Source organism: Lissotriton vulgaris, chromosome 10, assembly GCF_964263255.1.
Source record: "Lissotriton vulgaris chromosome 10, aLisVul1.2, whole genome shotgun sequence".
Taxonomy (NCBI): domain Eukaryota; kingdom Metazoa; phylum Chordata; class Amphibia; order Caudata; family Salamandridae; genus Lissotriton; species Lissotriton vulgaris.
Genome location: NC_141698.1, coordinates 750254007 through 750270700, shown reverse-complemented (window position 1 = coordinate 750270700; position 16694 = coordinate 750254007). Strand labels below are relative to the sequence as shown.

Below are 16694 nucleotides of genomic sequence, written 5' to 3'. Positions count from 1 at the left end.
CATCGTATCCCAAATTTTTACCTAAGGTAGTATCTACATTTCACATAAATCAGTTGGTGGAATTACCTGTATTCTTCCCTCAACCTGATTCTGTTGCCGAACGAGCTCTGCACACCTTAGATGTCAGAAGAGCACTCTTGTACTTCATTGAAAGAGGAAAATCATTTCGTAAGACCAAACAACTCTCTGTTGCTTTTGCACCACCTTATAAGAGCAATCTTATCTCTAAATCAGGTATTGCAAGGTTGATTGTTAAATGTAATCAAATTTGCTACGCAAAAGCAAAGAGGACTTTAACTGTACCCCCTACAGCACATTCCACTTGAAAGGTAGGGGCCACTGTGGCTTTCTTAGGGAACATTCCCATAGCTGACATTTGCAAAGCTGCAACATGGTCTACACCGCACACATTCACAAAGCACTATTGTGTAGATGTGTTATCAAGACAACAAGCTAATGTGGGCCAAGCAGTACTTAAAACACTGTTTCACACAACTCCAACAGCTACCGGACAGCCACCACTTTTTTGGGGGGGATACTGCTGTATAGTCTATGCACAGCATGTGATCTACAGCTCACATGCCTCGAACGGAGTATGCATCTGTTCTTGGCATGTAGAGCTGTAGCGTCACATGCCCCCACCCACCTCCCCGGGTACCTGTAGCTGCTGTAATTCTCTCTTTACTATACATACATATGCATGGACATCTCTATTCTTTACTACTTCTCCATTCTCACCCTCTGCTGGAAAACACTCTGAAGATGGAGTTGATGCCCATGCGCACTATCACCGAAAGGAGGGGTCACATATCTCGTGACTGGAAAGACTTCTTTTAAGAAAAACAAAGTGTAAACATCCAGACCCAACACTAGATGGCGATCTATGGACAGCATGTGACTCTACAGTTCTACATGCCAAGAACAGTTGCATACTGGGTAAGTAGGATTTTCCTTCTTTTTGCTGATGTTGAATAGCTAGTAGTTCTGCCTTGGCAAAGCTAAAATGGCGAGACCCGGTTTTTTTCAGTGCAAAACTAGTTCTGGTCAGTTCTTCTCTTTCCCCTGGGTTCGGCTCCAGTCTGTCTAGGGAAACAAAGAGCAGGAAGCCCAGGGTATGAGCTGCCTTTTTCAAGGACAGGGTAGGCATCTTCTAAAGTCAGAAAGGGCTGAGTACAGCCCTCAGGCTACTTTCTGAAGTGCAATCAGGGCAGGGGTGCGGCTCCTCCCCAGCCATCTTGTCAGAAGACCCTCACCTCCCATACCAAGTTCCTTTGTCAACTGCCTCGAATGAATACACTTAATAACAAGGGGTGGTGATGGACAGAGTTTCTGAATTAGGCAGAATACTCTCACCCAGTCAAGAGATCAGGGCTAGATCCAACACCGTTTTTTAGCTCACTGCACCATTCCAGCTCAGAACCTGGCTATAAGCAAATTAGTCTGTTCCTGTCCCAGTGCATTATGGGAACAGGGCATACCAAACTACCAAGCCAATTCTTACACTGGGAAGGAAACAAGCTTCCGGGGACCGGTTTCTGGCATTTCAGCCGTCGTCGGCCCGGCTTGCTTGAATCCTGAGGGTGCAATGAGCAAGGGACTCACATCTGAGTATACCCTTCCACGCTTAGGGTGGACAAAATATTTAACAACAAGGGGTGGTGATGGACAGAGTTTCTGAATTAAGCAGAATACTCTCACCCAGTCAAGAGATCAGGGCTAGATCCAACACCGTTTTTTAGCTCACTGCACCATCCCAGCGCAGAACCTGGCTATATGCAAATTAGTCTGTTCCTGTCCCAGTGCATTATGGGAACAGGGCAAACCAAACTACCAAGCCAATTCTTACACTGGGAAGGAAACAAGCTTCCGGGGACCGGTTTCTGGCATTTCAGCCGTCGTCAGCCCGGCTTGCTTGAACCTGATGGTGCAATGAGCAAGGGACTCACATCTGATTATACCCTTCCACGCTTAGGGTGGAGAAAATATTTAACAACAAGGGGTGGTGATGGACAGAGTTTCTGAATTAAGCAGAATACTCTCACCCAGTCAAGAGATCAGGGCTAGATCCAACACCGTTTTTTAGCTCACTGCACCATCCCAGCTCAGAATCTGGCTATATGCAAATTAGTCTGTCCCTGGCCCAGTGCATTATGGGAACAGGGCAAACCAAACTACCAAGTCAATTCTTCACCAGAAAGGAGACAAACCGGTCCCCGGAAGCTTGTTTCCTTCCCAGTGTAAGAATTGGCTTGGTAGTTTGGTTTGCCCTGTTCCCATAATGCACTGGGACAGGAACAGACTAATTTGCATATAGCCAGGTTCTGAGCTGGGATGGTGCAGTGAGCTAAATAACGGTGATGGATCAAGCCCTGATCTTTGGACTGGGTAAGAGTGGTCTGCTTAATTCAGACACTCTGTTCATCACCACCCGCTTTTCTGAATCGTTTTTGGCCACTATAGGTGTGGCAGGGTATACTCAGACATGAGTCCCTTGCTCACTGCACCATCAGGATTCAAGCAAGCCGGGCCGACGACGGCTGAAATGCCAGAAACCGGTCCCCGGAAGCTTGTCTCCGTTCTGGTGAAGAATTGGCTTGGTAGTTTGGTCTGCCCTGTTCCCATGATGCACTGGGCCAGGGACAGACTAATTTGCATATAGCCAGGTTCTGAGCTGGGATGGTGCAGTGAGCTAAATAATGGTGATGGATCAAGCCCTAATCTTTGGACTGGGTAAGAGTGGTCTGCCTAATTCAGACACTCTGTTCATCACCACCCCCTTTTCTGAATCGAATGAATATACATCACCCAAGAGAGACGGTCACAGTCACGAGACCCTGGACACTGGCAGAAAGCCATATTTGGTTTAAACAAAACAATTGTCAACTTTCTAAAAGTGCAATTTTCTAAATAGTAATTTAAAATCTGGGTTTAAAATTCAAGAGGATTTTAAATTACAATCAAAATAAGCAGAAGTATTTTCCTAGCTGCTCTCATACTGAAGTCATCACTTAGTAAATGTATTAAGACAAATGAGTGGTAGACTATGGAAGACTAGCCTTACCACAGTGAAAAACAAGCATTTGCAATGCAATAGTTCTTTTTCAATGGAGAGCTATTGGCTTTGCAAATGGGAATGAAATCTGGCTTTGTTTTGATATTTATTCACTTTTGTAGCAATGGTGACATCCCATGCTTAAGATTTAGATGTTTAAAGCTAAAGCGTGACGTGCCGCTGTTGCTACAAAAGTAAATAAATAGCAAAAAAAGTTTGCATCCTCCGTATTTTTTTATATTTATTTACTATTGTAGCAATCATTAAAGAAGGAACTCACATGGAATTAATTACTCAGGTTTCTTACTATTAGAAATTTTTCTCAAAGTCATCAGGATACTTACCATAAAAGTAAAACACTGCCACGCACCACTATTCTGCTAGTATACTGTTATTTATTTCCATAATCTATTTCTATAACGTTTTTACTGTGGGGGCTCCCACATTAGAATTACATGCAAAACTATGCCTTTCTGGTGAACATGGTCTTGTGCCTAGACACAGAACATGCACTAGTGCAAAAAGTAACTAAGTGCAAAGAAGCATGAATCTGTTTTTAATGGCGAGTCAAACATGCAAAAGTGAAAACAAGCAGCAGCATAACCAAGGCAACCAGCACAGCACAGACCTCATTAGCATCTGTGCTTTATTAATTACCTTGCAGCCTTAATCATAACTCTGCAATTACTTAATTTCAGCACCACTTCCAAGCCACTGACTAGAGCTTCTCTACTCCAGACCCTACACAAGCACACGAGTACCTGTGTTTGTTCAGCTCATCGCACAAAACCATTTGACACACACACATGATTAACGTGCTGCCAAAGTTCAGCATGCCCCGGAGGCATTTTTCTGGTGCAGAAACCCAAAAAACAAGCAGCAAAGATGGGAGGTGGGAGACTGGGAAGAAAAAGTGGACGATGGGAGGTGGAGCACTGGGAAGATTTAGTGACCGCAAGAATGACGGGAGGAAGGGGGTGCAAGCGTGGAGGCAACAGATGGCCATACATTGCCAACCAAAAAAAAACAATTGGTGATGTCCGCTGGGTGGGAACCAAGTACACAAAGGTGTGACAGATGAACATTATTGACCAACCACAGTAAAGAAATTTAGAAAGGCAAGCCAACTAACCAAACAGAAGTGCTGGGTGTGTTGAATGCCCATATCCTGAATACAGCATGTCTTGAAGAGACAGCTCAAGTGCTGCCTAGGCAAGACCTAACAACTTTGTTTTTTTTTCACTATGGGTGTATTTACCCAGGACATGTAAAACTTAAGTACAGGTATCATCTTTTTTAAATACCATGCATCGTGCCCTCTGAGCCTTTAGGGCCTACCATAGGGGTGAGTTACAAGTATAAAAAATTAAGGTTTATGCCTGGCAAAAGATTTATTTTGCCAGGTCGAAATGGTAGTTTTAAAATTGCACACAAAAGCTCCCATTAATGTCCTGAGGTATCTTTTACAGTACTACTTTAGTGGGTGGCATAATATGTGCTGCAGCATTTAATTTAGGGGCCCTGGGTACCTGTGGTACTATATACTAGGGACCTATATGTAAATTAAATGTGCCAATCATATATATTGCAGTTTTTACAATGTTTAAGGGGAAGAGCGCATGCATGTTACCACTGTTTAGCAGGGGTAAAGTGCACAGGGTTCTTTGGCCAACAAAAATGGGTTCAGCATCAGAAGGCAAAAATCTGTGGTGATTGCAGAAAGGGAACATTTCCAACATAGATCTCACAGAGATTAATGATCTTGGCAAAGAAGACTCAAGCTAAATGCTCGCCACAGACATTTGCAGTATCCTGCAGATCATAAACTTGAATTCCGGGAACCACATAAGATTATGCCCTTGTGAAGCAATAAACTGAGTACCAGTACATTGGCTAATAGAAACAGTTTTATTTACAGATCTTTGAGAAAGAAAAACTGAGTTATGAATTACTATTAAAAAAACTATTATTTTGATACCTAAAACATTATACAATGAATTGCTCATCTAAATAACTAATTGACAGAGTCACATTTAAACACCAACATCAAACTAGAAGTGGCGTTAACAAAAATACCCTACATTTTTTATGTTTTGTCACTCTCCAAATGTCATCCCTCTACAATTTTCAAGTGTCCCTTGAACGTCAATATACAGTGACACATCTCAGAATATGAATGTAATACTGTTAAGTATAATTGAATATTGTACTTCGAAGTATTCTACCAATGTTCTCCAGGTATTTCAAGCAAAATATTCTAAAGTCTTTTCTAATTTACATCTTTTATTATTATCGATGCACTAATAGTTATAACCTGACTCAGGATATGTGAGTATTGGTTTTATCAGCCGACATTTACTTTCTAAAGTACATGAGTACTAGTAAGTTTTGTTACGTGTGCTCATGTCCTCACTAGTGGTGAAATTCTATATGACTTCTGGTCTGTGGAGGATTTCCTCTTTTCTGGCGTGATCCCGTTTGACCAAATTCAACTGGCAGTTCCAGTTTACAACAATCTTTTAAATATATCATTGAACATTTGTAAAACTGTACTACTGCAATATTAGGCAAATGCCATCCCTAGATGAGAAAATGACTTACCTTTGGTAAGGATCATTTTGGTGGATGTTATGCCTACCTGCAGATTCCTCACTGATGACTCTCCTCCTGGCCCCTCGCTGGATGCAGAACATTTGCAATAGCTCTCTCACAAAGACTTATGGCACCATGGCTCAGACTCGACTCAGACACCTCCTCCGGGAACAGACCCCCTCTGGGGTCAATAACGATGTCAGATAGACACTGTCTGAACTGAGTTGACGTTAAGAGCTCTAGGGAGGACAAAGAAGGCAAATCTGAGAAAATACCTTGGGTGCTGGATCCCTGGAAGAGACCTGTACTGATGTCTCCCTCTCTGCCGTCCGTGGTAAATGGGAGGTTACACTGGTCATCTACCTGAGGCTATAACAAATGCCCAAACCACACTGGTTGTAGGATGGCCCAGACTCGTCAGGGTGAAGATACCAGAGTGGCAAGACACCAAGAAATGCTTAAGTAGCTAAAAACAGAACCTATAATACTGCAAAACCTTAGGCTACATCAGAGGTACATCGGGTCTGCTTCAAAGGGAACTGGCAGTACAGCACTGGTTGGCGTCATATATAGCTCCCTGAAGTCTTATCCAAGAACTGTCAGATTCAATTTGGAGCCATGGGACTAACTGTTGGCATAAGAGAGCTATTGCAAATTTTCAAGATCCAATCTGGTGCCTCAAGTAGATGTTTAAGATGTGGAATCTGCAGGTAGAAGAATCCATTAGAAATATGCTAACATGTAGCATTAGGAAGAAAAACAGCAAAGAAGGCAAGAACGCTCACATTTTGAGCTAGACAGTTTGCCATTTTGATTACACTTAAAATGTATATGCCTTTTGTTTTTTCCCCATCTGTGCATTTACAAATTGTAAGTGGTTTGCTTAATAACATCCTCGGTGACGATGAAGGAACATTACACTTCCAGCATCTGAAAGCCCTGGTGAATGTGAAGTATTTATAGCACTGAAGTAGTACTATAACTAATTTTAATGTGGACACTGTTTATTAATTTCAATCATACCAATATTTTTCTTTCCTCTTTTTCTTGCAGGAATCAAAGCAAATGGACATGAACCAAGACAGCGTAAACAAGCCAGCAAACACTCTGCCAAGAATGAAGACCACAGGCGCACCATCATCCAAAGTACCTCCTCCCACCCCCATACGAAGGTCCTCATTTTATCAGGCTCCTTCTACTCCACCAGTACCAGTGAAACCTAAATATATGAGCTCTGGGATTTCATCTGAAACTGTTACTTTCCCACCTCCTCCTCCTCTACTGCCACCAGCACCAAGTGCTCTGCCACCCCCTCCATTATTTGAGCATGATTTGCCACCTCCTCCATCTGATTTTTTTGACCCTCCACCCGATTTTCTCCCCCCTCCTCCTCCTTCTCTAACATGTCAGAGTGGATTTCCTCCACCTCCTCCTCCTCCTCCCCCTGCCTTTACTGGAGTTCCCTTGCCACCACCTGCCTTTACTTCCGGGGCACCTCCAGCACCCCCTCCTCCTCCTCCTCCTAAGATCTTTGGGAACGGAAATGCCCCTCCTCCACCTTCCGCCATGCTCTCTAACCGTACTCAGTCGTCGATAAAAAAACCTCTGCCAGCTCCCCCTAAGAGGCAAGGGAATACTGGACTCACACCTGGCGAATCAAGGCCTGCGGGGCGTGCTCCAGGTGGAGGTGGAGCAGGAGAGCCAGATTTCATGTCTGACTTAATGAAAGCTTTACAGAAGAAGAGGGCCAATATATCTTGAGGAAAGCTGCTACTGTATACAGTGTTTCACATTAGGTACCATGTGAAACTCTAGAACGGTAGTCTTCGTCAACCTCATTCAAAGTGAAAGAACATTGTGGGTCCTCATCAACTCAGTGATACCTTACTTTAAAGTTAACATGTTGATAAAAGTACTGCCGCGTTATCCTAGTTGTCCCTACAGTAACACTATTGTACTCTCCGCTCCTGCAGTTTCATTTTCCGGAGGCTGGAATGAAAAAGAGAAAAACACTGTATATAGACGCCACAATCAGTACCCTCCTACTTTTTAAATGTTTGATTCATTTGTAAATTTTTGTGCTAAAGAAGTTGGAAAAAGAAGATTTTATAAGTTCAGGATCTGGTGTGCTATCCGGCACTTTGCTACCTGGAATGGCGTAATAATGGGCACCTGCCCAACTTGTGTTGCAATACAACACTTTCGTCCAACATACAAAAAAGGATTGCCGTCCAGAGTTACTATCTGGAAGACTCTCTGATAACTGGACATTTGATTCAATTAACTGGCCCATTTGACTAAGCTCCATGTTAGCTTAACCGCCAATTCATTCTACATGGACGCTGCATAAGAGAATCTTTACTAAGCTTAGATTATGTGGGCGAGATGATCAATTTTATTTATCGTGTATCAACATAGCTTGGAAGCCTTTTTTTTAAAGCTATAATTGAAAGATAGTGGCATGATGACCACACATTCATTTTTCAACAGACTGAAATGGCATGGCGGACAATTTGTCAGTGTTACAATGTAATAACATAGATAGGAATTTAAGGCTCCAGAGGTATTGATATGTGTGTATATAGGACTTTAAGGCTACTAAGGTATTGATGTGTGTGTGTATATACTTGGGCTAAAATGACTTATGTCCGGCTAATTTTTATTATATATCTTAAAAATATTTGTAATGAAATGTAGATGAAGCACAAGTATTGATTGGCCTTTCATGTTCTGTATGCAGATTTCTAGCACTTCCTGGCAATAGCTCCCTCAAAGGAAGGTTGATTGGAACATTTCGAACTGACCCACCTCCTCCCCTAACAATCTTCATAATCTTAAGAGGTACAAGAGGGAGACCCATCCCAGACCTTCTTGTTTTTATTTCCATTACTGGATGTCTCAACCCCTGCCCCTAGCTAGGTCTGGCTGCAGAAAAATCTAGCTTGCCTTCAGACGTTGTATTTCGAATCACTAAAAAAGTACATGTAGGATTACTGTCTCACCACAACATGCCATTGGCTGTTTTGTTCCATTAGTCTGCCAGAATGCTATCACTACATAGCTTGATGACTAATTTACAACTAAAAAATACACAGAATCCAGTGTTTTAATGTCATACATGCATTTTGTATATAAAGCAATCCCTTTTTGATATTATTTTTATCTCCAGGAGACTTTTTGAATCGTTTTTGACAGGACTCAAATGTGAGTCTGATTTAATGATGGTGGCATTATTAGTTTATTTATTTGCAGATTGAGATAGCTTGGTCTCAAGATGCCAGGTCTCACGATTCTACGGTCAGCCATCTTGTGAACATGCCATTTAATATGCAGTGCCACAATGTAATTTCTTTTAAACTTGTACTACTGTTACACCATCATTTTGGGACACATGCAGTACTGAGAGGGGCCAGTGGCCATCTTTCTGATACTGCGCCTGTGCTGCTCACTCATTCTCTGTCCCATGGCTCCATGTCATCCTGTCTCTGGGCCACCACTGATGTTCAGAATACCCAGTGGCCCATTTTCATCTGGCCAATTGGCAGTGCTAGCCTTCAGCCACCCAGAAGCTCCTTTTCATCCTGCTGCTGAGCCACTGCTAACAAGGAAAGGAAAAGTCTATGGGTCTGGCTTATAGCTTAAAATCCAAACCAGACTTGTTGACTCTGCCAAGGCTTGCTTACTTTAGCAAGAAGGATAGATCTAAGGAATTGGACAATGAGGAGAAATTGAGGTGTAATTTAGACATCAGCATCTCATCTCTTCCTCGTCCCATTCCTTAGCTCTAAACTAGAAAGTCGTTCAAAGGCAGCATCTGTGATATCCTCCAATGCCCTATCCATGGCTTCTTTCTTTTTTGGGTGGCCAGCTTTTCGCAATTCCTCTAAAGCAGGGGTCTCCAAACCGGTCCTGGAGGGCCGGATCCATGCCAGATTTTTTAAATTAGTACATGTATCTCAATGGGGATATCCAAAAAATCTGGCATGGATCCGGCCCTCCAGGACCGGTTTGGAGACCCCTGCTCTAAAGTTTTGTAAATGGAGGCAGAATTAATTTGAGAGTTAAAGATTGGCAAGGACATTTATAAAACACTGTTTTGGATGTTTGTCAATCTCCGTCAAACCAGATTTTGCTGACAGGATGTCTTGTGAGTTATACTGGGCCTAGAGGGATAAAAGTGAAAAAAGGTCTTGATTTATGGAACATTGTTTAATAATTGAAAGGTAATAAGCAGGCTGCAACTCAGGTCCATTAGAAGAATTTGAAACAAGGGACTAAGCACTGTTTAAGTTCATAATTCTAAGAGTTCTAAATTTATCATAGCATTACCAATATAAATTCTGGCTTTGGAATTAGAAATAGTAGGCACTGGTGGACTGTCAGAATTACAAATTACATATAAAATTGTAAACCAAAATTAATTGTAGTGCACCTCCAATTTATTCAACAAAAATGGTTTTAAATAGTCTTCACAAATCTACTAAGGAAACCATAAGCAAGATCTTAAACACGTCTGACATCTGAAATGAAAGATAGCCCATCACGGTACCCCATGTCGCCCATAAATCTGGCAGTTTTCCAAGAAATAAATGCAGATAGGGATTAAGTCAGTCCATCTTAAACTCTGACAGCAAAGGAGCAACAGGCGAGTGTAGAATTGAGTAGGGGGAATAGCTTTATTGGGCTCCAAGTCGGTTTTTACTATTGAAAGAGATCCAGTTATAGCTAAAACAGTTACAGTGGTACAGCTGAGTGAAACCCTGATATAGGAAAAGACCCTATATTTGTGGGCTCCTGTAGCTGATTTATCACTGTTACTGGGCAACTGCTTAAGGAAAGAAATAACAGTCATGATTAAGCTGAAGTGCAGTTTGGGGATCTTTCCACTTCCCTTTTCATTAGCCAGTCTCCTGGAAATCATATCTATCAGACCATTCATCCATCTATCAAATTTCATGGGGGTCTTATTTTCCAGTTCACACAAAGGTGTTATCCCTTACATTTCACATGCATCCTTCACTCAGAGGCCATATACAGCCACTTAGCCTCCAGCTTCTATGCTTTGTCGGACCCATGATCCAAGTCTGAATGGTGAGACTTTGAACACTCCTTGTTATCCCTTCAGACAGCTTCAGTAGAGTGCTGTCAATCATGCCCTCTGCAGATGATTTTCCACTGATGCACAGATCCAAAACATTCTTCACAGTATTTGCGAGTCAGCTCACGAAGGAGACTTACTCTCTCCTCCAGCTTTTCCGTTTGAGTGTACAATTACAAGTAGATCCTGGTAATTAGCCTTCCAAATAACAAATGATCAATCAGTTTGCAGGATCTGCTCCCTATGTACAGGCTCTTTAAAGCCCCTTCCAGTATTCCACTTCAAGCTCTACTACCTGAAGTTGCAGAACAGTGCGCATGCGTGGCCTGTCTCCATTGACGCTTCCAGACTCCATGGATACACTTCTCTCTTCTCCAGATTTCTGCCTGAACTCAGATAGAATCACCTGTGCACCACATACAACACATACCTGGGGCCTACCAAGGGGTTTATCTATGAGGATTTTGTTAGATACATGTAGGCAACAATTCTTCAGCATGCTCTTCAAAGAAAGATAGCGAGATCCCTGCAGGACTAGTCACCTTCCCAAAAATTCGACACCCTTTCCTGCCAACAAGGTCATAGTGGCAAACTGTGATCAGAGAGAAAAAACTGAGAGTTCTGTGATGTGTTGACATCTTAACGGGTAGGAGGAACCAGAGGGAGAAGGAGTATTGAGGGGAAAAGATCATAGGTGATGAAAATGTGGCCTATCTGAGAATAGGGCACACCGCAGAGTTAAGGAATGCGACGAAAAGAAAGGGATGAATGAAGAGGTCATTGGTTTTCTTTCTTTGAACAATTTTCTGTAAAAAATGCATATATTCAGAATTTTATGTTGCAATGTGTGCATCACTGCCATGTCCTAACGAATTGCTATGCAAAGGTTCATTCTATAAAGAGTTGTAAATCCATTACAAATTGAAAATTAAAGTGTTAAAATCAACTGGAAGTAACAGATGTAAAAATATGTGCCAATCAAAAGTGAGAGATTCTAAATGCTATTGTTATTAAATTCTGCAACGTGTGGATTTTTTTCATTACATTATTACTATGCAGTCAGGCAAAATTCCAATGTTTGTTTAGAAGTTCTTCGGCTATGAACATTTTTTTAAAAATAAATATGATGGTGTTTAGAATTAAAATGATTGAGTTTTGTGTTTGTTTTCGAACTCTCTGCACTGGAAGAAAGTCATAAAAGATCACGCTAGTCAATACATCCACACTATTCAACTTGCATCATAGTACATGTATCCTGCAAATGAACTTTCATGGGTCATTTCGAAGTTTCTTTTTTTGTAGTTTTTGTTGTTGGGAAATGATGTGATTGGAGGAGCTGCTGGGATGAAGACAAACACGTCTGACTTGGGCATCCCATAGCCTCCTTCCTTCGACACATTGACGGAATTTGAGTAATAAAGAAATCAGCATCTTAATCAAAATCGGAAAGTATCTTATGATGAAACAATGCTGACATCGAACAGTCCCCCCCTTGGTGTTCATGCAGCAGTTCTGCACTAATCATGCAATGTGTAGTGGCACGTGTGGAACGTTTGGACGTTGGATGTGACTGGTGCGACTCTCTGTTTGGCCTTTCCCACCGTGGACTTTGGATCATCTGATCTGCAGTAGAGATTCTGGTTGGAAGTGGATTTGAGGACAAATGACGACATCAAGATGAACGGAAAGGCATTATCTAAGTGCATGTTTGTGATCCTCTTTGTCTGTTGTCTCCTCCATTTACTTCTGCTCGTCGTCCATTTTACAGGAGGGAAATTGGGGCCCACATGTACAAATACTTTGAGGCAGATTGATCACGATTTCACGCAACACACAAGCAAAACAGCTTTCTGTGCTGCGTGAAAGGGAGAGAGCAGGAATGCACCATATTTAACATCATATGGAGTATTTCAGTCCTCTTCTTGTGCTCTTTTGGCTGCCTAGCGCCAATGCAGGCACCCTTGCGTCATGGTGCAAGGGTGCCTGTGTTGCTGGGCGGATTCTAGTTGTGCAGGAAGGGACACCTTCTTGCACAAAAACAATCATCTGAGGCTTTTACCTCTTTCTACAAGTGCTGCAGAATGTAGCACACGTAGCAAGAAAAAAATATGCAGAAAGCCCACTAGACAATAGGGATTTCGTATTTAGGGGCGAAAGAAAGGGGTTCCAGTATTGCACTGTGGCATTGGTCAAACTCCTGCACCAAAAGGGCCAATATGGTTTCCATTGATCAGATAATCCTCCCATAGCAATTCTTATACTGAACCTTTGTCTCAGGTGGGACAGCATTGGTTTATCTCTTCATTTCTGTGATTCCTCAGAGGCATTTTCTTAGACAGCTCCAGAGAACCTCACGATGCCCCTACCTCTCACCTTTAAATTCATTAATGGGTGGTCCTGATGAAGGTGGATATAAATTGAAAAGTCGCCAAAACGTGGGTTGACTGGGTTGTTGTGAAATCCCAGCCTACAATACGATCATAGATATCTTTTAAAGTGTCCTCTCTGTGATTACCATTGGCGTATGTAATTGTGGCTGAGAAGCCCATGTATGTGATGAGAAAGTGATAGTGTGTTGTTGCGTGTGAGGTTAGAATGTCAGTGTGGTTGGTTCTAGGGGGTACACTAAATGTTTCAATATATATGTATTATTCACAAATTTGAACATTGCATTAGAATAACCATACAAAAATAACAGTTGACGGACAGAATGCAGAACAATGTCATACATTCACCCCAGTACAGAGATCTGGGCCTAAATCCATCGTTTTTTTGCACTCCACACCACCCCAGTTCAGACATGGCCATATGCAAATCAGCCTTGACCCTGTGCCTCATGGGAACAGTCCAGCCCGAACTGCCAAGACATGTCTTTCCTGGACCGGAATCAAGCATCCAAGGACCGGTTTCTGGCTATCAGCCGTCTTCAGCCAGGATAGCTTGACTCCAGTGGTGTGGAGAGCATGGGACTCACGTCTGAGCATACCCATCCCACTGATAGCCAGAAACCGGTCCTAGGATGCTTGATTCCGGTTCAGGGAAGACATGGCTTGGCAGTTCGGGCTGGACTGATTTGCATATGGCCATGTCTGAACTGGGGTGGCTTGGTGAGAAAAATAACCATGGATTAAACCCAGATCTGTGACGGGGGTGAATGTTTTGCCATTGTGCAACATTCCGTCCATCATCTTGTTTATTTTTCTTAGAATAACCATCACATGTATTTCAAAATGGAACTATTGTTTGTTTACATTGATGAATTTCTTGTGGTTTCCATAACATGTTTTTAACATTTGTATAATTAAGATGAATTGAGAAAACATGAACAAGTCTAAAAAAATAATAACATGACAAATAACAATATGATCATGTGCATGATTTGATAATTCCGGTAATTGGCAGCCCATAGAGCTCGATTGAACCAATAGAGAAAGAATACAGGTCACTTTGGAGTGAAAAGCCCAGAAGACACCAGGGATTGCAAAATGATTCCAAAAGAAGGTAAAGGATGGGGAGGCCTAACCTGGTATCGAGCCATACCTTCACCCCAAAAGGGACAATAGTGTCTTACTGCCCCCCTGGGGGCACATAAGAGGTTTGTCCCAAATCTTTACTCCTGGGGTGGTGGGGGGATGGAAAGCTCACCAGTTACCAGGGATTTTGCATTTGAGGCAAAAAAGGGGGCCAAGCGATTGCACTCTGTCATTGGTCCATGCTTCTACCCCAAAAAGGTCAAACCAGTATTTTGGCCTCTCTGGCGGGCAAAGATGAGATTTTCCCCCAAAAGGATAGAAAGCCCACTGGATGGCAGGAATATTTTTTTTATATAAAATAATGGGGTGGGTCTGGCCCATCTTAACATCAGGTCCCACTCTCACCCCTAAAGACTCAACAGTCTTTATGCTCTCCTGAATCTAAAAAATCTAATTCAAATGGCAAGCGAGAAGATATTTGATTCTTTTGGGTATTTTTACATAAGGGCCGGGAGAGTGGGGCTAAATCCCAATGTCACCCCACTTGCCATGGTGAATGGCTGCATTTTTTGACTTGGGTAGGCCGCCACTTGGGGAAACCTACCACACCCAGACATTTTTAAAAATAAAAACTAGACATCGAGGGCAGTCCAGGGTGGTATGCTGTGTGTGGATTTCATGATATTTTCTTAACCACAGTGCTCTGATTAACTCAAACTCTGCCAAAAATCTTGCATTTCGCTGATGCAAACCCCGAGACTCTCCTTGACCCTGGTTTGATCTAGTCCTGTCTCGGGCACCATTCCCAGCCACACAAGTGGGGTAGCGTTTCTATTGAATAAGTGGGGGAAAGCTGGGTGGTAGGAATTTTCTGTATGCCTGCGAATTCCAGAAGTTTGCATCAGAAATGCAAGGAAAATATGTGATTTTAGTTAAGGTTTAGGATTTTAAGGGTATTTTGGATAAGAAACATCATGGGATCCACACGAAACACACCACCCTGGACTCCCCGGGGGGTCTATTTATCAGAAATGCCGGGTTTGGTAGGTTTCTCTAAGTAGTGGCCGAGCCAAAGCAGCTATTCCTATTACCAAATAGGGTTATCTTTTGAGTGGAAATGTTGATATCTCAACATTGCTTTGTGGGCCTTTTAGAGTCACAGGCCCTAAACCCACCCACACAAGAAGGAAAGTGTTTTTTATCGGAACAAGTGGAGAAATGCTAGGCAGTAGGAATTTTGTGGATCCTGAGTTCCAGACCTTTCCCTCACAAAAATGTGAGGTGGGGTGAGAGTCACCCCACCATGGGCTCCCCTGGGAGTTTAGGTTTCAGAAATGTGCGGGTTTGGTAGGTATTCCTAGATGCTGCCAGGGCTAGGGCCCACAATCTACAGCTACCCAAATTGCAAAAGTAAGTGTTGGTTTTGAGAGGAAACATTAGATCTGTCCATGTGGCACTTTAGGCCCTTTCCTTTTGTAGGCGTAAGACCTACTACTGCAGGTGAGGTACCAATTTTATTGGGAGATGTGGAGGAACTCCAATATTATCCTATAGGTTAGGCAGACCACAGATTTAGGAGTTTTTCACTACCAAAACATGTACACCTTAACAGTAAATGTAATATTTTTTAAATACAATGCCCCCTGCCCCATGGGCTGTTTAGAGCCTATCCAAGAGGTTACTTATATGTATTCAAAAGGAAGGTTTAGACAATAGAACTTTTGCAAAACCCAAACCTTCCTTTTTAATACATATACGTCCCCCTTAGGGGAGGCATTGTATTTAAAAAATAGGGCATGCCGGTTTAAGTTTTATAAGTCCTGGTAGTGAAAAACTTCTAAATTTGTTTTTTTACTACTGAAAGGTCTCCCTCTTCCATAGGATAACATTAGGTTATCCTATTATATTTACAGGTGCTAACTTTTGATTAGGAACAGGTAGGCATGTCATGTTTGGACTCAAGTGAATTGTACTTTAAACTCCTCTTTAATGGTAAAGTTAGATTTCTAGTCACAATGCTGAAAATGCTGCTTTTAGATAGTTGGCAATTTCTTGTCCTAACCATTTGGTGCCTACAGCCTGATCCTGGGACACATGACTAGGTGCACCTGCAGTTGGTATTTGTGTACATTCTCCAAGATAGTGAGACAAAGAAAATATCGACGGGCCCATTCTGTCAACACCTCAGTTAACGAGAGGGAGGAGCTGTCACCTCCCTCACTTGCACATCACAAAGGCGCTGCCTGAGCACTCTCACAAACGGTTTGTTGCTAGTCTTTTGTGACCCCAGACAAGCTGGGGCTAGGACAGGGAGGAAAGGGATGCATAACACCTTGGGGGTTGGGTGGGGGGGACTCTAGAAGCTTCCTCTACTTCAACGTGGGCACCAGGTATAAATACTGGATCAGTGGAAGACTCTGCTAGGAAGGACTGTTGTGCTGTTGAAAGACAGCCACTTTGTTGGACTGCTGCCTGCTGT

The 16694-nt window shown here is 42.5% G+C and overlaps 1 protein-coding gene across 2 annotated transcripts in view; it reads left to right on the top strand.

Moving 5' to 3' along the window:
* Positions 1–9532, top strand: part of APBB1IP (amyloid beta precursor protein binding family B member 1 interacting protein) — an 880024-nt gene extending 870492 nt beyond the window's left edge. For both annotated transcript variants that reach the window (XM_086941655.1, XM_086941656.1), the window contains one exon: positions 6698–9532. In XM_086941655.1, the coding sequence (XP_086797781.1) occupies positions 6698–7405 (708 nt within the window). In that variant the 3' untranslated portion in view covers positions 7406–9532. The remainder of the gene's footprint in view (positions 1–6697) is intronic.
* The last annotated feature ends 7162 nt before the right edge of the window (positions 9533–16694 follow it).